At 43.9% G+C, this 25,826-nt stretch overlaps 1 protein-coding gene across 1 annotated transcript in view; it reads right to left on the reverse strand.

Moving 5' to 3' along the window:
- Positions 1 to 6,984: 6,984 nt before the first annotated feature.
- Positions 6,985 to 25,826, reverse strand: part of COL16A1 (collagen type XVI alpha 1 chain) — a gene marked incomplete at its 5' end in the record, with an annotated part of 120,300 nt that continues 101,458 nt past the window's right edge. The window contains 11 exons of the mRNA XM_081334861.1: positions 6,985 to 8,548; positions 10,001 to 10,078; positions 10,794 to 10,973; positions 14,459 to 14,525; positions 15,247 to 15,435; positions 15,520 to 15,564; positions 16,628 to 16,663; positions 16,919 to 17,008; positions 17,849 to 17,899; positions 20,598 to 20,651; positions 22,673 to 22,726. Coding sequence (XP_081190987.1) covers positions 8,346 to 8,548; positions 10,001 to 10,078; positions 10,794 to 10,973; positions 14,459 to 14,525; positions 15,247 to 15,435; positions 15,520 to 15,564; positions 16,628 to 16,663; positions 16,919 to 17,008; positions 17,849 to 17,899; positions 20,598 to 20,651; positions 22,673 to 22,726 — 1,047 coding nt within the window. The 3' untranslated portion in view covers positions 6,985 to 8,345. The remainder of the gene's footprint in view (positions 8,549 to 10,000; positions 10,079 to 10,793; positions 10,974 to 14,458; positions 14,526 to 15,246; positions 15,436 to 15,519; positions 15,565 to 16,627; positions 16,664 to 16,918; positions 17,009 to 17,848; positions 17,900 to 20,597; positions 20,652 to 22,672; positions 22,727 to 25,826) is intronic.

Here is a 25,826-nt window from a genome sequence, read left to right on the forward strand (position 1 = left end):
CCCCCCGTCTTTCTTGTCGCGTGGGTACGCCCTTCCTGTTTCGCTCCGCCCCCCCTCCACCCCCGCTCTAATTGATTGGATGAGAGGACCCTCGCGTGGAGCGCGACCTTGGGCGGATCAGCTGTCACTCACTCTGGTGGGCGGCGCTTCGTGAGCGGGAAGCCTATAAAAGGAGAAATCGCATTTTTTCCCCCCAAGTTGTCGAGCTAGAGCAGGGGTAGGCAACCTCGGCTCTTTTATGACTCGTGGACTTCAACTCCCAGAATTCCTGAGCCAGCTATGCTGGCTCAGGAATTCTGGGAGTTGAAGTCCACGAGTCATAAAAGAGCCGAGGTTGCCGAGAGATTCCCGATAGTGGCTGGGCGATTGTGCATTTAATATATTTCTGTCCTGATTTGCATCTAAGAACTCAAAGCAGTAGCCTGGGTGAATGTGTGTGTTATTTCCCCCCCCCTTCACACCAGCCCTGTAAGGTAGACTCCAATCATCTGCATTTATTGGGCAGATTTCCAAAAGCTGCTCTCACTTTTGAGTCAAAAGTTTTATTTTATTTTTTATTTTTCACCTTTTCTTCTTTGGGTAAAACACGCATAGGTTATTTTGGGGGTAAATTCAGAGAAAAAGCAACCAAGTCTTAGGGTGCTTGAAGGACCAAGCCAGCATTTCTCAACCTCAGCCACCAAGTCTGAGAATCAAACTCCATCCTTGCTAGCTGGGGAATTCTGGGAGATTAAGTCCACACATCTTCCAAGTTGCTGGGGTTGAGAAATACAGCTGTAAGCCATCCAGAGATTGTTGGGTATTGGGCAGATATGGAATAGAATATGGCAGTCATAAAGCACCACCATCATTAAGCAAATGCCATGGTCATTAAGCGAACCAATGGTTTGCTCTGGGGGTGCAGTTTTGCCAAAACCCCGAAATAAGTGCTGTTTTTTGGCAAAACCATTGTAAAGTGAATGTGGGACACTGCAAACAGCTGTAAATGCAGCCCCATTTCTGAGTTTGCTCATGTGACCATGGAGGGGCATAATCTGGTTTGTAAGTCCACTTTTTCAGGTCAGTCATGCGGTCAATAAACAGTTGTAAGTTAAGAACCAACTGTACTTGGTAAATCTGTGCCCCCAAAGTAACCACTGTTTTGCTTTTGTGGGGTGAGTAGTCAAAAATTAAAGAAGAAAAAAAAACTTAGATATATTATCACTGTCACCAAATTATTTCCTTCATGATACACAACAGAGGAGGGATCACCCAGTATCCTATTTTCCACCCTGTCCTGTTGCTGTTGTAGAAATAAAAGTGTTAAGGCTGGAATAAACAAAGGCTGATGTTTAAGAAATAAACATTTGTATTTGCTGGCTGATCTGAATTGTGTATGTGTGCTTGCTCTGAACAGGATATAGGGACTGATTGGGAGAGTGTTGGGTGAGAACTAAATTTGAAATTACTCAGTAATTTTCAAACAAAAATCCTGTCATGTTTTGTTTAGGAACTGAATTAGCACCATGAGTAAATACCCTGCATTTTATTCCTACCTGTTTCCATTCAATTTGATGAAAATGAATTTGATTTCTTTTCCCCAAAGGAGAATGAATTTCAGTGATTTAGTTGCAAGATGTCTTTACCAATGTGGTGAAGTGTCTATTGTACCCCCTAGCTTTCAGCAGCCTTTCTAGCATCTTATATTCTTAATAAATCTCAAGGGAAGGTGTCAGGAGAGAAGTATGGATGCTCCTTGAGTTATGACTCCTAATTCAGCTACTGTTCAAAGTCATGATGGTGGTTAAACCATATGATGAACGGCTAAGGGAAATAGTTATGCTTAGCTTAACAAAGAGAAGGCTTAGAGCAGGGGTCCTCAACCTTGGCAACTTTAAGACTTGTGGACTTCAACTCCCAGAATTCCTCAGCCAGCACTGGCTATGCGATCTTTGCTTAACAGGGACAGCCAGGATTGCCATTGCTAAATGATGCAGTCATGTGATAGGACCCTTTATGACTGCACTGCTTAGCGACAGAAATTCCAATTGTCATCATTAAGTGATGGCAATCCTTGACTTACAACAATTTGTCTAGTGACTGTTAAGTTACAACGGCACAGAAAAGAGTAAGACTATTTTTTCACACGATCATTGCAGCATCTCTATGGTCACATGATCAAAATTCAGGCCCGTGGCAACCGGCATGTATTTATGAGGGTTGCAGTGTCCCGGGGGGATCATGCGTGGTCCCCTTTTGCGACTGTCTGACAAGCAACGTCAACGGGGAAGCCAGATTCGCTTAACCACCATGTTACTTACTGGCTTAACAACGGCAGTGATTCACTTAACTGTGGAAAGAAAGGTCATAAAATGGGGCAAAATTTACTTAAAAATAGCAATGGAAACTTTGGGCTCAACTGTAGTCCTAAGTTGAGGACTACTTGTACCCCCTCTTTTGGAATCAGTGCAGGATTTGGAGAGATTTTTGGGAACAAGAAGGAAGTGGGTGACTTTTGCCTTCTTTCAATCTAGACTGTAAGCTTGGGATTTTTTTGAGCAGTTTCCATTCCTAATTAAATTCAACCCTTCTTTGCAAAATCAGCCAAGGTCACCAAGGTGCTGCCTCCTCTTGTGATCTTTGAGGCAAAGGGGCGAGTTCCATCTTAAGTTTAATTTAGAGCAATTCAGTTATGGCTACAAAAAAAAACAACCTTTGCAAAAGTTTGAAAGGCCAATTTGGAGGAGAGCAAGAATGGGCTCAACCTAATGCAATTGGAAAAAGGTCCCCAGGGGCCTTTTAATTTCAGTAAGGACAATCTGTCATTGCATTTGGCCGATCTGAATAGCAGACCCTTTACCTGTAGCAAAACGCTAGGACGAAAGAAAAAAAAATAAGCCTGTCGTCGCAATAACGGAGCCACAAATCTTGGTGGGATCGCATTTAAAGGTGTCTGCTACACAGGCATTATTTTTATGTCTGAATTACTATCTAGTGGAATGGGAGTAAATAACAGGGGTAGCACAGGGTGTTATTTCGTTCAACAAGCAGGAGCTATAAGCAAGCCAATCCAGAAGGCTGAAAAGCCTGAGCAGAAAAAGGGGAGATGAAACCCGTAGATAACAATTTGACTTGAAGAAACAATTTTACTGACATCTTTTTCCGAGACACAAAACAACGCCATCAGTTGAGGTTCTGTGATGCTCCCATAGTTACGGGTTGTATGCCAAAACAAACCATTACCATCCTGCAATATTTTCCCTCTTCCCTGTTCTTCCTTGATGCCAGAACTACAATTTGCCAATATTTCATTTGCTTTTTCCTTATGTTACTGTTGAAAGCCCCACTTTCTCTTTCTCCATATAGCTGTGCCAAAAGGTACTTGCAGTTTCTCAAATGTTTGCTTCTCTTGCAAGAGAGGCATCGGTATTTCAAATATTTCTTGGTTTTGTTTCAGAGTTCATTTTATTATTGGAAAGGCTGGAAAATTCTTTTGCTGTTACTGTTTTCCGGAAGAAAGGAAGGAAGGAAGGAAGGAAGGAAGGAAGGAAGGAAGGAAGGAAGGAAGGAAGGAAGGAAGGAAGGAAGGAAGGAAGGAAGATGTGAAATAGAGAATCAGAAGGGAAGGGAGAAAATGTGAAATAGAGAATCAAAAGATAAGGGAAGGAAGGAAAAATGAAAGAGGCAAAGCAGGGCGGCCACCTTTGCACCGTCCTCCGATATCTGGTTGAACCGCATGTACAGTTCAACGTGAGCCAGGTAGTGGGTCCAGGTCTCGGGGTGGCGGGTCTCGAATTCGCGGGGTTGTCCAGCTCTAGCCATGGCATCGGTTGCGGTCTTGGTCGCGGATGTGGCGCTTGGCGTAGCCGGGTCGGCTGGCGGTCGAGAGGGGGGAAGAAGGAAAATGCCTTTCCCTTCAGCTCGCGGAGCGTTTCCCAATGACTTCAGCTCTTGGTCGGCAGCAATCCCATCCTCGTCGCCACTATTGTGTAGTCGGTCCGACGCAAGGAAGAGATGCCAGCCGGCGTGTGAGTTCAGCTCTTTATTGGAAGGGGGTAGTGAACTGGGGACTGAGGGTTACCTGGCCTCCTTAAATACCCGACCAGGTAAGCGGACAGCCAATGGGGTTGGCCCTAGGTTTCCCGCCAAAACTGGGTTTCCCGCCGAAAACCGTTCAGGCCAATGCCCCCTGGTGGCTGTTGCTATGCAGGTGCCTGCATACATAACAGAAAGAAGGCAAAATGAAAGTGCAAATGAACAGGAAAGAAGGAAGGGAAGGTAGGAAAACAAAAAGGGGAGGGAGGCAGGGAGGAAAAGAAAGGAATGGCTCAGTTTTACTGCCAACACATTTTCAGAAGTGGCTTGCTCTTTTTTCTTCTTTCTAGGCCTGAAAGAGGAACTGAACCAAGTTACCCAGCCAGCTTTCACGCCAAGGCAGGATTGGAACTCAAAATCTCACATTCTTAGCCTTGTGGTTTTAATCGCTACGTCAAACTTTGCCATTTATATACTTGCAGGTATTTCATACGTCCGAAGGTAGCCTTTAAATACAAACCTAGGTACTTGCGTATATTAAGTATTTGGGGCTGAGATGTCCTACCGGAGCGTTGGTCTTCTTGAGTTTTGCATCATTGAAATAAACTGTCATTTGCAGCGAAATCTTTGCCTGGAGTCATACAGCTTAAAAACAAGGGAATTTGTGAGGAAATAGTCCCAGAACATTACCAAGAATAATAATTTGGATCTTATCTGCTAGACGTTGGTTACTGCTTCACGTAGCTCGTTCCTCTCCTCACAGTCTACATAGGCACATCTATAGGAGCAATATTTTAAGTGCAGATAGAGGCAGATACATTTGTCACCCCTGCACACACATGGACAAATACTCCCTTTATTTACAATGGAAAAGGCAATGCCCAGAGCAAAAGGTGAAGTGGGAAAAATAGCAGGTTTCTGATGTGAGTTAATAAGCCATTTGCAAAGCTGTGATGGTGTCACAGGAGTATGGAGAAAGTAGCGACATTATCACTGTTGAGGCAATTTTCCCTCTGAGCTTATGGAAATGAAGTGCTACGGAATATCCACACCACTGGATGATGGCAGTTTTGTTCTGGACCTTTCCAGCTAAATGGATACTCCCCATTAAGAGAGAGAGGAAAAAATAGGGGGGGGGGGGAAATGTCATAAAACTTGAGCTGACAGCTAAAGAATGCCTGTGACTTCTATAAAACTATTGTCCCCAATATTGCCAATTCGTATTCTTTTAAAAAAATCTGTCTCTGGTTCTTTTCAAATCATATGTTTCTTGCAGTCCAGAGACAACTATGAAAATATGACCCATCAAGAATTTATGTGCGGTTTTTCTTTGATCAGTTTGCAGCAAGCCACGTTTTTAAGAGAACGTCCAGCTTGATGGATCAGCCTCTTGATACCCCTCTGAAGGAGTATTTTTTATTTTATTTTTTATTTTAATTCCATTTATATCCCGCCCTTCTCCGAAGACTCAGGGCGGCTTACAAGCTTAGCAGTAGCCTTCATTCTATGTATATGCCTGCTTATTAGGGCTTTCACACACACCCCAGCGGCATTATTACAAAGTCAGCTTATTGCCCCCAACAATCTGGGTCCTCATTTTACCTACCTCGGAAGGATGGAAGGCTGAGTCAACCTTGAGCCTGGTGGGACTCGAACCTGCACTAATTGCAGGCAGCTGGTGTTACTTAAGGAGACATTAGCCCACTGCTCCACCAAGGCTCCATAACTAGAGTAATTAGAAGTATATTCTCTGATGCTTGAAAATCTCTGCTGGATGTTGTTCTGTGGTGTTTATCTGACATAGAAGCAGGGCTATCTTACTCTTGCTCTTTCTTTTCCCTAAACTGAGATCGGAAAGGAGCCATTTAGTCTTTTGTCCAGGAGCCTTGTCACGGGAGAAGCAGCTGTCACCGGGTTCCTCGGGAATTTATCTTCTGCCCTTGAAAAATGGTGAGCAACAGCTTGCTTCTTTCCAAGGATGAGGCAGAGAAGAGAGACGGACATTCACAAAGAGGAGAGACTGGTGACGCTGTGTAGGACCAAACACACCACTTAGTAGCACTTGGGATCGTGGTATTTGTTGGAGTGTGGGATGAACTTGCTATGGACACCATGCAGAGCTAAGGGGAGGAATCTCCCAGCGTGTTTGACTAGCAGGGTTTGGGGTTCTATCAGAGCTCATTCAAAGATTCAGTCAAAAAGGTTTCTGTCTATGGCATGAGAAGTACAGTTGCCATGTTGCCTTGCCTTGAGGCAAGATGCTATCATTGCATCAATTATTTCTGATGAGAATTCCTTACTTTTAACTAAGGGACCAAAGCTGCATGATGAGCCAACAGGGATTGCTAGCCTACATATTTTTAATAGAAGAGAATAGTCACTGACAATAACTAGTCAATGTGTGCTAGTGCACCAATGATGATACCTAGTTGGGTAATGAAATAGCTGTAGGCAAACAACCAAGCTGAGATTTAGCCCCAAGGATTCCACATTACATTTCTCTGCTTCTGCCGTACCTATTCATTGAATGGGCTTTTCTCACAGAATATCCTAAACGTGGCTTGTAAATCAGTGGCTTGAAATGAACATGATCCAAATATCAATTAGGAAAGAAGGCACTGTTTATTTAAACATTAAAATGAGGGTGGTAACTAACTCTTGGGATTGATGGCCCAGATGTGTGAGAGAGACTCCACTAAGGAGACCCATTTGGGTCAAGGATTTGAGGGACACACATTGTGTTCACATAATCCCTATATTATCCCTGGTGGGGGAGATTTGGGAAGAGTTAATAAAGGGGTTTAAAGATTAGATTGCTGCCAGTCCTAGTTGCTGAACAAATGTGATTTGAAGTTTGAAAGAAGACCTTTCGGATCCTTTGTCGGAAGATTGGGGGGGGGGCGTTAAGCAAAGAAATTAGTTTCTTTTCCTCTTCTGTGGTCAAAAGAAATTGTAGGTGTCTGTTACAGGCCACAATAACATCACTTGGATCATGAGATCATCATGCAAATAGTGTGAATTACATAATTTGTACCGGCCCAAATAAGATAATTCAAGTTATTTGTGTGAAAGTGACAGCAGGCATGTGACACCAGCTGTTCCCTCCACAATTGCCCTAGGTGAAGGGGCATCTTAGCCATAGACAGTGACCCCTCCCACCCAGGTCATATCTTCTCCTGATCCTTCAAAGTCTCCCAGTTCTGATGCCCAGATGTATGAGCAACTAGAATTAGGTCTGCTTTGGATGACGTTCAATATATTTGATTAAAAAAATGAAGAAAACAAAACCAGGAACATTCAAGAAAAAAATTAATTAATTCCAGAAGGTACATGGTCCCACACATTTCATACAACAGGAAGAAAACAGAATGTTGGACGTCTGGAAAAGTAATTACACCGTAAGATAATACTCCCATTCATACATCCTAAATATCACACAACTTGTTTTAGATTTTTTTTTTTTCACCTCCAAAGACCCAACACAACTTTTAATGCTTTAATTTTTGTTCCCATTTTTTCATTTCAATAAAGGGGGAAAAGTCTCCGAACTATGAAGTGACTTTTTTTTCAGTACAATTTCAGTACAATTTCACGTACATCTACTAGAAGTAATTTCTGCTGGATTTACTTGTGCAATTTGCTCCAAGAGAGGTGTGTAAATACTAGGTAGGGCACCTTTCTCATCGTGTGCTCTTGAGATGTGATAGGTGACAATTGCCTGATTTGCAATGGCCTTGCTGGTGAGATTCCAAACTGAGGCAATTTTGTTCTACCAATTTAGAACTGTTTATCTCTTGTCTCCCAGATCCATTATAAGTCATGCTAAGAGGGAAAATCCAATTAAAAAAAAACTGAAATTAAACCACAGCATTCCCCCTTTCTCATCTCCCCTTTGCATATTTTCTTAAAATTTTCAACAGATTCTGTCTGCATTGTGGAAATAATAACTCCTAATGAGGCAGGAAAATAATGAGAAGAATCTTCCTCTCCACCAGGGAAAACTGAAGTTTTGTCTGGAATACATTTTGCTGACTGTGGGTAAAAATCAGTCAGAATATGGAAACATTCACACACAGAAATCTCTCTCTCCCACACACAGACACACAGGTATCCTGGTAGTTCTATTTTTTTGAAAAACAAAACAAAAACAAAACAATGCCATCATGATGAGAAGTTGAACTCCACTGGAGAAAAATATAGTCAAAATATTAACAACAATAAAAGCATCATCATCATCATCATCATCATCATCACAGCCGGTCATGATGGAAGACTTGATCTTTGGCTATTCCAAATGGAGTCCTTTGTGGGGAGGGAAAGGAGAAAATTCTTTAGCCCATGGGCCCCTTCATGTTTTTGGGCTGGTACATGGGCTGCTCCCTGGGCATCATGCCAAAACAGTCTGAAGGATTGCAGTGACCGGCTTTCCCAGGAGGGCCTGTGATTCCTGGTGGTCCCGGGATGCCCGGAATACCCTGCTGCCCCATGGGCCCGGGAAGGCCCATTTTCCCATAGCCTGGAGGCCCCTGCATGCCTGTAGAGAAGCAAGGAAAACAAGAAGGGGAAGGAGTGTGAGAGTCATGTCCTGTGGAGAGTCCTATATTCTGTGGTCTGTTTTTCCTTTCCTGAAATGGTTGGAAGCGTTGGAGAAGCCTTCCCCGTGAGGATGCTCTTCAGACCGATAGGCTTCAGCTGCCAAAATTCTCCACTCTGAAGGATTCTGGAAGTGAAGTCCACATGCCTGAAAATTATCCAGGTTTGAGGAAAGGTGTGCTGGGAAGGCCTCGTTTCTTTGGGAGGAAAATTTCCAGGGGGATGTAGATTTCAACCTAGTATAGGGGTAGGCAACCTTGGCTCTTTTATGACTTGTGGACTTCAACTCCCAGAATTCCTGAGCCAGCTCACTGTAACCCTGACCTAGTAGAAACCTCACTGCTGAGTCTTGCTTTGAAGGTCTCAGTCCTCAGCAGAACTGATGCTGACCCTCCAGCACTGCCTGAACATTTGTAGTCCTACCAGCAACTCCAAGGAAATCACCAGTTCCATTACATATTTATTTATTAAATGCTGCCCATCTCACTCTGCAAGTCAACTCTTGGGAACTCAAAGAACAAAGTACTTAAGAACGAGCTCTTTGCTCTTACAAGAAAAACTTGAGAACAACCACTAGTTTGGCTAAGCAGAACAATATTTCCGCCTTCGGTTTTACAAAGATGGAACGGATCAAGGGACGGTTCAGTGAATCTGGAGAAAAGTTTGGCCTTCTATTCTAGGTTCCTTGAATTGGTTTAAGCTACGAGACTCTCCTCCTTTTCCAATTGCTAGTAAGAGCAGAGTTCATCTTTCTCACTAGCGGTGTAGATCTAAAGGGATGTTTCCATGAAAGTAACTAATATAGGTAAGAGGTAAAGGTTCCCCCGCACATGCGTGCTAGTCGTTTCCGACTCTAGGGGCCGGTGCTCATCTCCGTTTCAAAGCCGAAGAGCCAGCGCTTGTCCGAGGACGTCTCCGTGGTCATGTGGCCGGCATGACTAGATGCCAAAGGCGCACGGAACGCTGTTACCTTCCCACCGGAGTGGTCCCTATTTTTCTACTTGCATTTTTACGTGCTTTCGAACTGCTAGGTTGGCAGAAGCTGGGACGAGTAACAGGCGCTCACTCTGCTACGCGGCACTCAGGATTCGACCCGCCAAACTGCCGATCTTCTGATCGACAAGCTCAGCATCCTAACCCACTGAGCTACCGCGTCCCTGACTAATATAGCACAGTTTAAAATTGCTAAAGGAAGCAACACCACCAACAAGAAGAAACTGCTGTCTGTACAAAGATGCAACCTAAGGGATATACAGTAGTAAGACTCTGAATGGCCAGGATGGCACCACTGGTTTGCAGAGAAATTCTATGCATGCTGGGGCTCTTGGGGATTGATCAAAGCAAATGACCGATGAAAGCAAGCAGATTTAACTTCAGAGGGAAAGCAAATTACCTGGAGAGCCTGGTGGTCCACTCTCCCCCATGATTCCAATCCCTTTGTCTCCTTTGTCTCCTTTGATTCCAGGCTCCCCTGCACCAAGGGAGAAAACATGACAGTGAATTGACCAAAGCCTCCGACCGCTTAATGACATCAGGCTGCTTCTGAAACGGTTTGTGAAGAGTCTCGTTTGTACTTCTTTAGAGCTGTGACCACATTCTTTTCCAACTGGGATTAAGTACTCGCCTCAGGAGCCTGATGGGACAAAGTCACAAAACCTGGGCATACCCCAAATTTGGGGAGCCCTGCTGATGTGTCATCTAGATCAGAGGTCCCCAGCTTTTGGGGCACCAGGGACTGGTTACATGGAGAGAGGTTTTTCCGTGGACCGGAGGGGGCGTGGTTTTGTGTGCTGCCTGCATCCTGTGGATGGGGCTTTCCTTGTTTGTGCGGACCGGTTGCTGGCATGCCGCGGCCCAGTACTGGTCCACAGACCGGGGGTTGGGGGACCCCTGATCTAGATGACCTAAATCTACTGGCTGAGTTGTCACCTGCGGATCCTGGCTTCTGATTTTGCCCATTGCCTAAATTTACATCAAACTTTACATCACTAGCTAGCCGTACTGGCTGGATTTGCAGAGCCATCAAATCAAGGTTCAATTTCTCCAAGCTTGGCAACTTTAAAGCTGGTTGAGGATTTCTGGAGTTGAAGCCCACCCATCTTAAAGTCACCAAGGTGGAGAAACGCTGGTCGATGATATACGTCTCCAAGTCTACTTCTGTCAGAAGGAGGAGTACCAAGACTTACCTCTCATGCCGGGCACACCTTGCCGGCCTTCCCTTCCAATTTGTCCAGGCAGTCCTGGAGAACCAGGAGGACCTGGCCGTCCCTGCATTCCGTCTTTGCCAGGTGGTCCTGGTCTCCCTGGCTGGGAGAGGACTTCTACCGGTGATATGGGCAGTCGGGAAGTATAGTACTGAATCCGCTCTGCAGGGAAGAGAAAGGAACCAGCTGTTTGCTGTCCTGCTCAAGGGAGGGTGGACAGGAATTGGTAGGGTGAGGAAATAGGGAAGCCTGCTTTTTTGAGATGGGGAATTTCTCTGTAGCAGTTGAACAGAAACAGGGTGAAGATAAGCCCAAAAGGAGTCTTGGGAAGCAGATGCTGACCCTTGAGAAACTCATTGAAAAGTTGTTCTGGTTATTCTGTTAATTTAAAAAGGGGCATTTTATTTTATTTTACTTTTGTACATTTAAATTTACATGCTGCCCATCTCACTCTGAGAAGACGCTCTGGGTGGGTTTTTTTGAGAGACGTTGAAGCCAAACTATTATTAACAGATACCATTGGAACCTTTGGCTTTTTCTGGTTCCAATAAACAAATAAATATCAATCAATCAATCAATCAATCAATCAATCAATCAATCAATCATCTTACATTCTGCAACAATATCTTTAATGCATTAAACACAACATTTGCCTGTTCTAGGACCCTGGGAAAGACTTGATAGGTTGGGAAAAATGCAAAATCCATTCTGAACAACTGTTGTGCAGATAGTAAATGGTGCCAGATATACAGCATGTGTGACATCATCGCTGTGTGAGTGGCATTGGTTACCGGCATGTTCCTAGGGCAACTCAAGATGCTGGTTGTCACCTTTAAAGCCCTACATATCTTGGGACTGGGTTACTTGAGGGTCTGCCTTTTTCCAAGAGTCTCTACCTGTCCAATTCGATCTAGCAGATTGGGCATGCTGCAGATCCCATCAGCCAAAGAATGTCAGGCAGGGACGAAGGGGCCTTTTCTGCAGTGGCCCCTGCTCTGTGGAATATCCTCCCTTTGGAGATTAGAATGATGCCAACCTTGTTGGCCTTTTGTAAAGCGTTAAAAACCTGGCTAGGTTCCTTAGTCTGGGATGCTTAATCTGCCTATTCCAGGACCCTGGGAAGGACTTGAAAGTTTGGAAAAAATGAAAAATGTGGTTTAAACATATGGCCGAGTATATAACCAACCATCATAATAGTACTATAATCTTCCCAGGACACACTCACACTTTTATAATTGACCTCCTTCAGGAAATAATAATAATAATAATAATAATAATAATAATAATAATAATAATAATAATAATAATAATAATAATAATAATAATAATAATAATAAGAAGAAGAAGAAGAAGAAGAAGAAGAAGAAGAAGAAGAAGAAGAAGAAGAAGAAGTAGTAGTTGGAAGGGACCTTGGAGGTCATCTAGTCCAACCCCCTGCTCAGGCAGGAAACCCTATACCATTTCAAACAAATGGCTGTCCAGTCTCTTCTTAAAAACTTCCAGTGTTGGAGCATTCACCACTTCTGGAGGCAGGTTGTTCCACTGGTTAATTGTTCTAACTGTCAGGAAGTTTCTCCTTAGTTCTAGGTTGCTTCTCTCCTTGACTAGTTTCCATCTGTTGCTTCTTGTCCTGCTTTCAGGTGCTCTGGAGAATAGCTTGACTCCCTCTTCTTTGGGGCGGCCCCTGAGATATTGGAACACTGCTATCATGTCACCCCTCACCCTTCTCTTCATTAAACTACACATACCCAATTCCAGCAACCGTTCCCTATATGTTTTACCCTCCAGTCCCCCAATTATTCAAATTATTGATTAGGGCTGCTTCTGCAATCTTGTGTTGTCTATATCATTATCTGAAATTGTAATGTTTGAGTTTGTTGGAACATCTTTCAGTCAATTTCCAGTCTGATTTGCAGAAATGAAGGAGCCAGCTACCATCTTAGATCAGGAGTGGGTTAGTTTTAATTCACAGCAGGCCTGGGGGCACTTGTAGTTAAAATACATCCTCTTGAGCAGCTGTGCCATGTGATAACAAATAACGGGCTTATTGAGAGAAATTCTCAGTTCCACACCAAAATGAGAGCCTGTAACAGCCTTGCCAAATAGGGCTTTTCTCAGCATTTTGTCTCTTTGCTTATTTTTATTTTCAAGAGTGCCTGGGGTGGGTGGTGAAAAAGATAAAGAGGCTGGTAGAATAATAGGTCTGAATTTTGACCCCGATCGTGCTTGTCTTAGCTTTCATTTATTTTCTTCTTTTGAACAGTTAAAAGAAAAAGAAAAAAAGATCCTCAGGGTCTGCAAAGAAAAATGGACTACTACTACTACTACTTCTTCTTCTTCTTCTTCTTCTTCTTCTTCTTTCTTCTTCTTCTTCTTCTTCTTCTTCTTCTTCTTCTTCTTATTATTATTATTATTATTATTATTATTATTATTATTATTATTATTATTATTATTATTGTAATTTATCAGGTAGAGTGGTAAGGGGGGTTCTGCAGGGACATGATCAGGAAAGTCAATATGATAGTTGTGAACATGTGATTGAAGTTTCATTTCCTTTTAACAGTTGGGAAACATAAAATGGAACAAGATTTTGATTATATAGGTGTGGTCTTCTTCCACGACTCTTTTGACCCCGCTCCACCGCAGAGGGCCCTATGTAGCAGGAATTCTGAAAACACCCTTAGAAGAAGGCTCTAAAAGAGATGAAAATTCATAATTTCCCTATATGGTTTTGTAGGCCTTAGGCAAACATATTGCTTAGGTGTTCCTTGCTTGGATGCTATGATAAAGAAGCTTGCAAGACCCAATCTACTCTGGATGTCCGAGGAAGATTTACTACTACAGAATTACTATTATGTGTTCTACGTGAGGCTGCCCTGAAGAGCATTCAACTGGTGAGAACGTGGCTGCGCGGATAGTAAATGGTGCCAGATATATGGCACATGTAACAACACCGCTGTGTTATTAGCATATTCTAGGTGAATTTGAGGTGCTAGTTGACACCTTTAAAGCCCTACATGTCTTGGGACTGGGTTACCTGAGAGCCTGCCTTTTTCTAAGAGTCTCTACTGACCAATTCGATCTAGCAGATTGGGCATGCTGCAGATCCCATCAGCCAAAGAGTGTCAGCTGGCGGGGACAAAGACTGGCCTTTTTTGCAGTGGCCCCTGCCCTGTGGAATATCTTCAGAGATTAGAATGGTGCCAACCATTTAAAACCTGGCTATGTTCCTGATGTTGAGTATGTTAAGAGTATTGTCTGGCTTTATTGTTAACTAAGTATCTTGGCCACAGTATATATTTCTTTTGGATGTTTTCTTTATTTGTCTGTTTGTTTATAAAATTTAACTCAAGGTAACTCTTGGCTGCTTACAATCATATTAAAAATGCCTTTATTGTTTCAATCGTTTTGGAACTGGAAGCCACCCAGTGTCATTGAATGAGATGGGCAGCTGTAGAAATGGAATGAATGAATGAATGAAATAGATCAGAATTGAAATGACCTGCTCTTCGGTAGAGTTTTGGGTAGGAAATATCCAGTGCTAGCATTGTTTCTGACTACCTCTGCTGGGTTTTCTTGGGCATCCAAACTGCCCATGAAACCCACTTTGTGCTTCCCCCGGCCCTCAGTCTGCTCTCATCACCCACCATCAAACATTTTTTGGAACTCTTCTCTGATGAACATCCGGATCTGGTCATAGCTGATGGCATCTCCCTGGTGAGAAAAACAAGGAAGAGGGAAAACAGAAGTCAATCGCTGCCTTATTCTTCCATGTTAAGCTGTCCCATTTGACCACTTTCACATGCTCAGCTTCACCCTGTGCCCCACATGCAGCCGTTCCCCCAAACTCCAGGAAATCTCCCAGGACCAAATCTTTCAGCCCCGCCATCGGCATCTTCTTCCTTCCACACTTCTTCCTTCCCTAGCTGAAGTTGCTGGCTGCTGAGGGTCACAATAACCAATCTCCCAGCATGCTGCTATTTTAACTTCCTCCCATCCCTGAGAAGCAATGCTTTGTGGGACCCTCTGGAGCTCCTCAGTCACGGATCCTGGACAAGCAGCCCCTCCCTTGCTTAACTTCAGGCAGGATTCGGCAACTTTGTGTTTTGGAGAGGTTGTATTTGCAGTTCAGGATGTAAGAAGCTCTGAACTGCACTGGGTCTCCCCAGCAGTTCTGTACTGTAGGAGAAGCTGAGAGGCAAGGTTGGGGCCCATGATGGCAGAGCCAAGCAAGTTTTGGCACCTTGTGCATCAGTGAAGTTGTATGAAAATCTCGTTCAAGTGAATGTCGATCACTGGTGGCACATCCTAGAGTCCATCTCAGAAGACAAATGACCCTTCTAACTGCATCTACTTTTAGACTGACCCAGAATGTCGGAATGTTCAGATACCCATTACATTGCATGCCTTTCACTGTCTTTGCTCTAGTTCTTACCGACGTCCCCGGCAGGCCTGGATTCCCAGGGTTTCCTGTAGGACCAGGTGAGCCAGGATGTCCTCTCTCCCCAGGGGACCCACGCGGTCCCATGGGTCCCATTTCACCACTTTTTCCTGGGCCTCCTGGCATCCCCGCTCTGCCTTTCTCTCCAGGGTGACCCATCTCCCCTGGAGTGCCCTGGTCCCCCTGAAAGAAGAAAAAAGGACAATTCCATGAAAGGTTGTCTTAGGAGAAGAAGCTGACGTTCACTCCTAGCAGTGGCCCACTTACTTTCTGTCCAGAAGGACCAGGAGAACCTGGTTTTCCAGGAGATCCCTGTGGAAAAGTAAGAATACCAGAAGGACCAGGAGAACCTGGTTTTCCAGGAGATCCCTGTGGAAAAGTAAGAATACTTCAGCATAGCGGTAAATACCCATAATGCATTTGAGTGTAAGAGAGTATTAGCTTAAGGTTACTTTGTCCCATCAAATGGCCCTTGTCCTACCATTTAACTTGGCCATTCACCTACCCTGGATGGGAGGTGCTCCTTATCCATTACTCCCCTCCATTGTTGTATAATAGAAGTAGTCCTCACTTATTGACCGGCTGTTTAAGACTGTTTGAAGTAATGACGGCCAGGGAAAAGCTGCTTTACAGTCTCTGAAGCACCCCTGGCCATCATAAATGGTTGCACCCATCCATTCTCTGTGGCCATATGACCACATGTCAGGTAGGTCAACTTTAGACCTGTTGTGGTGTTCACAGTCACGTGAGCACAATTCATTATGCTTTTGCCGGTTTCTGGCTAAAATCACGCATTCAAATGAATGTTTTTATTTAATGACCACAGCGAAAAAGGCTAAAAAAAATCACCTCTGTTGCTTGGGTGCCTCAACTTACCATCACAATAACTTAACAACTATAATTCCAGGCACCGTTATGGTTATCATTTGAGGGCTTCCTGCATTAAAAAGGAAGCATTTGGAAGTCAGCTTCCAGGAAGCAGAGACAGTAGTGTGCAAAGGGAGGGAATGCAATAGTTGGAGAAGTATGCAAGGTGGGCCAAGGGCTGCCTTCCAAGAAACAGCTTGCCTGTGGCAGAATACACAATTTGTTTCACAAACGTTGCCGCCACAAGATGAATCCTGGTTATTAAAGTTTTGGAATTTGAAAAAAAAAGAACTGCAGCTTTTTCCACCTGTGCAAGCCAAACCATCAATTCCATTTCTCTTTCTGTCCCTGGTCCATATTGCCCTGGTGTGTGAATGAACAATGTGAACATTGTTTTGGGCATAAGAAAGGTGATGTAGGTGGCTTCCTCCATTGTTACAGTGGGTCACTCCTATTTTTGGTTCTGAGATGGGGGTAAAGAAGGTGATACAGGTAAGAGCCACCATACCTCTTTGCCTGTCAGTCCATCCAAGCCTGGCTCACCCTAGGAACCAAAAACAAAATCAGGGAAAAAGAGGATTTAGTTTCATTTCTCTACTAAAGGGTCCAAATTCAAATACTGGTGTTGTTATTAACCTCTTTATGTGGTTTTTTCAGCCTAATAATGAACAAAGAATTAAGACTAGGGACCATTGCAGACCATCCATACACCCATCCATCCATCGTCAACAAGAAGGTCTTCCCCCAAGCTCTTCATGATTGATTCTGAAGCATGATGATTCCATCATGTGATACTCACTGGTGGACCTGGGTGACCCGGTGTTCCTGGCTGGCCTGGAAGCCCACTGAGACCTCTTTCTCCAGGGGACCCACGTTCACCCTTCAGACCCTGGGAAGAGGAGAGATGACATCAGAAACTGTTGGAGTCAATCAAGGAAATGCAAAGCTTTCTGGCGACTCCTCCAGATGACCAGCTCCACAATGTTCTTCCCAATGCATGTGCTCTGGGATTCATTGTGGTGGGAGAACCCCAAGGTCTCCTTTCCAGTTGTGGCTATTTTTGTATGCACGGACTAGCAGTGGGCAACTTTCTGGCATGTTTCTCTCCACACATCTGCTTCTTCACTGGAAAGAAAGCAGAGGTGAACGATAATGGAGACAGAGACAAAGATCTTTCTTCTGCATGTCTTGAGCCAATCCCACCCCACATTCAGGAAAAGTCATGGCCAAATATTTAGTCAAGTTCCCCCAAAAATGTTGACTGAGTAGCAGAGAGGATTTGCTAGGTGGTAGTTTTTTTCAACATGGCAGTCCTCCTTGGCTCCTAGGATTGGGGTGGCCAAGAAGATGGGTATTACAGTCCAAGGTGGCTGGACACAGCCTGTTTGGGAAAGGATGAGAAGTTCTTGGGAGCACTTGCACACTCTGCAGTCTAGTACCCATCTATGAAATGTCACCTTCCAAAATGGCACTTTAACAATTCACAATTCAATGAATGTTTCCTGGAGACAGTCAGATCGTTTTCTTCGTTGGTTGGACATGATTTTGGAGGTAGGGATTCACCGTCTTCACAAAGAAATGGGAAAATCCAGTAGAGAGAGATTTCCAGGCTTCAAGAATGAATGGTTCCTACACTGTGGCTTCATTTAGAAGTGAAGAGGATCCAAGCTGGATCAGACTCAAGAGGACCAGAGCCTAAGAATGCCAAAAGGGAAAAGAGGATACTCACTACTCCAGCAAGCCCTGATGGACCAGGTTGCCCAGGGCTTCCAGGTGGACCCTGACGAGACAGAGAAAAATTTATTTATTATTTATTTTATTTGTTAAATTTTTATACCGCCCTTCTCCCGAAGGACTCAGGGCGATGTACAGGGCAATAAATATCAGAATATAAATACAAAAGTTAAAAGAAGTTAAAAGAATTAAATAATCATGCCCAATATAATACAATGATTAAAACTATGTTAAAATTAGATCCAACCCTAAACCCATCAAACCAGGCCAGATTGTTCAAATAAATAAGTTTTTAAATCGTGCCGGAAGGAGCGAAGGTCGGGGGCCATCCGGAGCTCAACCGGCAAGCGGTTCCATAGGTCTGGTGCGCCCACAGAGAAGGCCCTCCCCCTGGGGGCCACCAATCGACATTCTCTGATCGGAGGCACCGTGAGGAGGCCCTCTCTGTGGGAGCGCACAGGACGGAGGGATGTTGACACTGGCAGTAGGTGCTGCCGTAGGTAATCCGGACCCATGCCATGTAGGGCTTTGTAGGTCATTACCAGCACCTTGAATCTCACCCGGAGGGCAACTGGCAGCCAATGCAGCTCGCGGAGCAGAGGTGTAAGATGGGAGTATTGGGAGACCCCCAACACCACTCGCGGCTGCATTCTGCACCAGTTGAAGCCTCCGAGTGGTCCTCAAGGGCAGCCCCATGTAGAGAGCGTTGCAGTAGTCCAAACGAGAGGTCACGAGCGCATGAGTGACTGTACGCAAGGCATCCCGATCTAGATAGGGCCGCAACTGGTGCACCAGGCGAACCTGGGCGAAGGCCCCCCTAGTCACAGCTCCTATATGATCTTCTAAGGAGAACTGTGAATTGTAGAAGGATATAAGAATATTAGACAAACACCTGCTTCTCAACCTTGGTAACTTTAAGAGGTCTGGACTTTAACCCCCAGAATTCCCCAGCCAACTCTTAAAGTTGCCAAGATTTGGAAACCCTGAATATACTGATCACCACTGAGTATTTCCCCAATGAGACTGACTCTGCCTTTCATGTATAAAAATAAATAAATCCAAAATGAATTATTAGCAGAAAAAGTATATTCTGGAGTTAGCCACAGACATCTAAAACAGCAATCATTACAAAGTTCTCTTGGGTGCATTTTAGAAAGCTCAGAAATATTCATTCATTCATTCATGTCAGAATCCTTGCTGAATAGAGACCAAGGGAGATAAATCGTGAGTATTCATGATTCTCGTTCATACGTTCAGTCTGATCTCAAAAGGTATCTGATCTTGACATCATAATGGTTGTTTGAGCAAGAGGGAACCAAGTCTCTCCCTCCTTAAATCTTTCTTGTTATCTGCCCAGATAGTCTTTCTTTTCCCAGCCTGCTTCATGAGTTGGGCGGCAGAGACGCATAACACACATAACAAATTAAGGCCGGGTGCTGTCTACCTTCCGGCTACATTTCCAGTGTAGGAATCTGAATAAATATGGCAGCTCTGGGTAACCAGTGTAGGAATCAGAATAAATATGGCAATTCTGTGCCATCTAGTTTGGCTCTGGTTAAAATTCTAATGTGCAGTGTTGAGTTAGTACTAGACTAACAATGATGATGTCACCTAGTTTGGTAGTAAAACATCTACAAGAATACAATCAAACTCAGAGAGCACCACGGATCCCACAATGTTAAGTTAGTACTAGACTAACAATGATGATGTCACCTAGTTTGGTAGTAAAACATCTACAAGAATACAATCAAACTCAGAGAGCACCAAGGATCCCACAATGTTAAGTTAGTACTAGACTAACAATGAGGATGTCACCTAGTTTGGTAGTAAAACATCTACAAGAATACAATCAAACTCAGAGAGCACCAAGGATCCCACAATGTTAAGGTTTCTCTTCCTTATTAAACAAAAGAATTTCCAAAATGCTTCAGCCCAGTTGGTGCCTAGTTATGGACGGATGGGAGTTATAGAATTAAGATTTGGCTAAGACTATTTAATTTATTTATGTCCCTGCTTTATTAATTTCATAAACAACTCAAGGCAGTGAACATGTCTAATGTCCTCCTGTTTTCTTTGGGCTGAGAGAGGATGATTGCCCCAAGGCCACACACTTGGCTTTCATGCCCAAGGCAGGATCAGATTTTCCCGATGATTGCCCCAATGTCATCCAGTTGGCTTTTATGCCTAAGGCAGGCAGGACTAGAACTCAGGGCTTCCTGGTTTCTAGCCTGGTGCCTTAACCACCAGACCAAATTGGGTCTCTTCACTCAATAAAGTGGAACGTAAATTTCTAAATATCAGTCCAGACTGAGAATAAAAGGCATGAAAATCTGCAGGTTACTTGCAACAACTGAAGTTCAATAGTTTCCATACAGCTTTCGAGTGCCAGTCTTCAACTGGAATAATTTATTCTGATCATCTGCAGGACTGCTGTCATTTCTGTGGAACATGTTTGGTGGGCTTGCTTTTTCCAGCTTAGCTCGTATTACAACCAAAATGTGAACGGTGCATTTTTGTTTGTTTTGAATTGCAGTTTTTTTTTTTTAAAAAAGAGGAATTCAGAAAGGGACAAAATGACACAAATGGAGAATTTAACAGTTGGCATTTATACTTGGGCTTTTATGCCAAGCGGCAGCTGCTTTTACCACTGGTTCAGGCGCCTGACCTGGGAGCTTTATAGACATCTTTGCAACCCAGCTATACATCTGCTCATACAAAATACGGGGAAGAGTATTTTGACTTACGACATGTCCAGGAGGTCCTGGTCTACCTTGAGGCCCCACAGGACCGGGCTCTCCCTGGAGAAGGAAAAGAACATTAGAGCAAATACTTGTCTGGGTTAGGGCATTGTTGGAGCAAATTATATAAATGCATCGCCAGGGACGATCTGGGCAAGTTATGACTAAGGCAATCAATACTATTGTTCTGTACCAGCGTGCTACTGGCCCTGCAGAAAAGGCAGGGACAACCCCTTTACAAACGGCAAGAGGCTGGAATTACGCCTGCCAAATTTATAGCTACAAAAACAAACAAGACACGAACCAAGAAACAGGAGCTTTAAGAAACACGAACTATCCGAGCGGTTGCCTTTAGCAAACCAGCCCTCCCCACACATTCCCCTTATATAGAGTTCAGGGCGTGGCTTCTCTCTGCCTCCTTCCGAGAAGCCCCATTGCCTTCCTCTGTTTACTCCTAATTGACTGCCTCCTGCGTCGGGCGTCCTTGAACAGGGCCAGCTGTGGGTCATCTTCATCCACGCTGTCAGGCTCACACAGCTGGGTCTCCGTGGTGACCAAGTGGGAGGGGCCTGGCTGAGGGCTCTCATCAGCAAGATCTTCAACCCCCTCAGCAAGGTCCCCCTCCTCCTCCTCTGAGTCATCCGACCCAACTGTCGAACCCACAGGCTGACCCTGAATCACAACAACTATAGCATTGACACACACGTATCTTGGGATGTATACATAGGACTACGCCTTGTCTACTGTTCCCTGGTTGCATCTAAAGGTAGTCCTCAACTTACAACTAGTTGCTGAGTGGCTGTTTGAAGTTGCAAGGTAAAGGTAAAGGTTCCCCCACACATGCATGCTAGTCACTTCCAACTCTAGGGGCCGGCGCTCATCTCCGTTTCAAAGCCGAAGAGCCAGCGCTTGTCCGAGGACGTCTCCGTGGTCATGTGGCCAGCATGACTAGACGCCAAAGGCGCACGGAACGCTGTTACCTTCCCACCGTGGTGGTCCCTATTTTTCTACTTGCATTTTTACGTGCTTTCGAACTGCTAGGTTGGCAGAAGCTGGGACGAGTAACAGGTACTCACTCTGTTATGCAGCACTTGGGATTTGACCCGCCAAACTGCTGACCTTCTGATCGACAAGCTCAGCGTCCCCAAAACTACTTATGATCCAATTTTCAAATTATGTATTTATTTGTATCCTGCCTTTATTAGTTTTACAAACAATTTAAGGTGACGAAGATATTGATCACAGCAGCACCCTCCTGTGGTCATGTGATCACATTTTGGGCACCTGGCAACCAGCTCACTTTTATTTGCAATTTCCTGTGCTCCTATCACAATTTTTGACATATTTTTTTTTGCCAGTTGCCTGGGTTCATTTCCAGTTTTTAGCAAAAAATGCCCATTGGATAAAATGGATTCACTTAACAATTAAGCTGTGTTTGCTTGATAACTGCTGCAAAAAAAATGTCATAAAATTGAGTCTGGTCACCTGGTGAGCCGCTTAACAACCGCAGTGACTTACAACCATAATTCTGGGTTCAATTACATTTGTAAGTCGAGGACTACCTTTCTCTTTGGCATAGGAAGTATTCTGTGCCCACATAACATAATAGTCTGCATGGCACAACCTTCTCTGGGAGGGAGGTTTGGTGGTGAAGATCATTGCTGCACCTGTGTCCCTCATTCATTTTCTCTCTCCAAACACAGACAGACCTATACTTAACAAGTACAGGTGAACTAAGGTAAGCTAGTAGAAGAATTAATCTTGTGGATTAACTTTGCTCCCCTCCGAACATCTTGCTAATTCCAACTCACTTTCTTTGTCCCATGGAACACAAACCAAAGTATAATGAATTTAGCCATCCATACCATTTTGTACATCCTTCATCTACTCTGCATTCTCCACTTGAGTTCCACTCATGGCATACTATGACAATGAATGAAAACCCTTCTATAACTGACTTCCATATATATTCATAGACGCCCCCCCACTGCTGAATCCAGACAAACACAGGTGCAGAATTATAACTCAAGAATGTACCCCTGACCTTGCAATTCCCTTTTGGCTGGATGCTGATAACTCACCTCAGCTCCAGCCCGGCCTGTATTTCCAGGAGGTCCTGGCTTACCACAATCACCCTAGAAAGTCAAGGAGATGTGGCTTAGAAGGTTTATATTATGGAAGATATAAAGCAATCAAAGCCTATCTTCTTCCTGGTCTTCCTGTTCAACCAGCCTCAGTGACAGATGATCATGAGGATCAGCCTGTCCTCCTCCCCATCCCAATGGACCCTAATGTATGAATGCTTTGTCACAGCCAAACACACCTTTGGGATTGAAGTGATGTGTGAAGCTGCCTGGAGCCAGATCAAGTCTGTGGTTCACACAGCCCAAGGGGAACTCCTTCACTATTTTTCAAGTTTCCAGTGTTGGGTTTCGATCCCCACAATTCTCAAAGGCCATTCTGAATGAGAATTCAGGGGGCTCCTGGTAGGATATGTCTGAGGGAGATGGGTCCGCCTTAATTGAAAGCAGTTCTCCAGAGTCTGCCTGAGATTTTTTTACTGAAGTTCTTTTGCTCTTAGAAAGAAGAGCAGTTCTTAGAAAGAACTGCTTCTCAAAACAGGGGCCTTTACAATGTCTCTCGGTCTCCAATATTTTTCAGTTTCTGACACAACTAGCTGAATTGCTGTTGCGTGATCATTGAGTTGATGGCCCTGAAATCTGTTTGCATAACACTGTCAAGAAATGGCTGAAGTGGTAATGTAGAAGGCCATTGTTACATTGGGGAGCTTAATGACATTTCCCCTTCATCTTAAGAACAGTTTAGAGCTCATTATGAGGTAACCTGTGCTTGCCCTCTTCTCTTGTTTATTGAATAAAGGAGAAGGAGGGGAGAATCGTCATGTAGCTTCAGAGCTTTTTGTGACTGTGAAAGTCTCACACTTTTGATTTATATCCCAGAGTCATGTGCCACCGAGCAAGGTTGCAGTCTCCTGACCACAGTAGGGCCAAGAAGCCACAGTGCCAGGGTTTGATCAAAACTCCAGAGCTATTTGTGGGGAGCTTCTGCACGTAACCTAGCATTAGTGTTGTGGAAACTGGCAGTCCTTAGGGTATTTCTGCTGTTGTTAATAAGGAGCTCCTGAAAGCCTGTAAGAGATTTGAGTATTAGCTTGTTTGGTATGTATGCTTTTTGTTATGCCTTTCAGTCAGCTTGCTTGAACTAATAATAAAATCCCTTTATTTACTGATTTTTTCATTGTTTCTGGATGCAAAAGAACCAACTGCCTAGGAATCTGATCACTGTCCTGGCGCTTGGCAAAACAATGTTCATGAATGCCGGTCTGCAGTTAATAATGTTGGACCTGTGACTTCAGTGGTAGAGATTCTTCAAGACTTTCTCACCTACTGAACACAAGGACAAGGGTCATCAATTATGTTAATAATTTATTCTGTCTTTCTCTTTAATGCTCTGCTTGCTCCCGATCTCTGAGGCAGCTAATCTCAACTCTCTCTGCCTTTTCTTTTAGATAGACACCTGAAGAACCTGTCTTCTCTCATTGTCTTTCTGGGAAAATGTAGGCTTTGCCTATTCATATCCTATTCTTCCTGAAATAAATCTTTCTGTTGCAATTATTAAAACTGCCCTGTCAGCTTAGATGCTCACCTTCAGGAGTAGCCAAACATATGCAGAAATATTTTCCCTTCCATGGATAATGGGTTGCGTATAGAATAATATATGGAAAATGCAACCACACAAGACAGGGATGCTGGAAGAGAGGGTCACCCTTCTAGAGAAGTGATAGATTTCTCTATTCTGAATGAGGCGACGTAGTTCTGGAAGAAGAAGCAAGTGTGTAGCTTGGAGTTGCTCCTAGATGTGAAACTCTCACACTTTTCCCAGACAACATTCTGAAGTATCATTGATCTGACTGGCCAATTGGAAAAAAAAAATGACCTTGATGCTGTGGTGCCTGTGACATCTGCAACGTGTTCTCTGTGGACCTGACAGAACTCATCTGGGGTAAAAGCAGGGCTTTTTTTGTCATAGAACGCTCAGAACGGAGTTCCGGCACCTTTTTTGGATGGAACCTTGTAGGGTAGGCAAGGCCGGTTGTATGACATGTGTGAGTTCCGGCACCTTTTTCTTTTACAAAAAAAGCACTGGGTAAAAGCATATCATCATGTGGGATCCTTGATTGTTTTCTTGCAGATGTTTCATTATCTGATTAGGTAACATCATCAGTTAAGCAGTCATGATGTTAATGAAATGTCTGCAAGAAAACAACCAGGCACAAAAGACCCCTACAGTTCAACTCTTGGGTCCGGAATATCTGAGGGAACACCTGCTGCTGGCATCAAGCTCCCTTCATCCTGTGTGCTCCCACAGGGAGCGTCTCCTCAGGGTACCGCCGGTAAAAGATTGCTGGCAGACAATACCCAGGGGGAGGGCCTTCTCTGTGGGTGCGCTGGCCCTGTGGAACCAGCTACCTGTAGAGCTGAGGACTGCCCCTGACCTCCGCTCATTCCGCCGGGACCTGAAGACCTGGCTCTTCCAGCTTTCTGGCCTGGACTGAGAGTATTAACTGGGGTTTTAATTGTATCTTAATTGTTATTGGGGGTTTTAGTTTCAAGGTTAGTTTAATTATTTTAATTGTTTTTAATCTATATAATTTGTTTACTGTTTTAAAAAAACCTTGTGAACCGCCCTGAGTCCTACGGGAGAAGGGCGGTATATAAGTTTAATAAAACAAACAAACAAACTTATAAGAGTTAAAGTGCGATAGATTTAATAGTTTATTGTTGTTTGCATAAGGTAGATTATGATTGTTTGTATTTTTATACCCTGTATTTAGCTCTGGGAAGTCGGGGAAAGAGGAGGGGGAAGGGAGGGAGGGGTTGGGGAGGGTTGGGGAGAGGGGAGGGGGTTGGGAGGGGTTTTGTTTTGTTAAGAATAAAATGTATTGTAAAACTTTTCAATAAAAACAAACAAACAAATAAATAAATAAATAAATAAATAAACTCTGAGCTATAAATATTCTCTTCTGCTGATAGGACCATCATGTGTTGCCTATTTCTTTCCAGGCAAAATACAAAGGGCTGGTTATTGTTTCTGTAAGATGTCTGTGGTTTGTGTCACGATCCTCTTGCTCTGTGATTTAGAGTCTACTAGTGTTTTCTTTATGGTCACCCAGTTTTGGGGGTGATGCATTTTCTATTGAATTCTGACAAGTCT

Source organism: Vipera berus (genome assembly GCF_964194415.1).
Source record: "Vipera berus genome assembly, chromosome: 9".
Classification (NCBI taxonomy): domain Eukaryota; kingdom Metazoa; phylum Chordata; class Lepidosauria; order Squamata; family Viperidae; genus Vipera; species Vipera berus.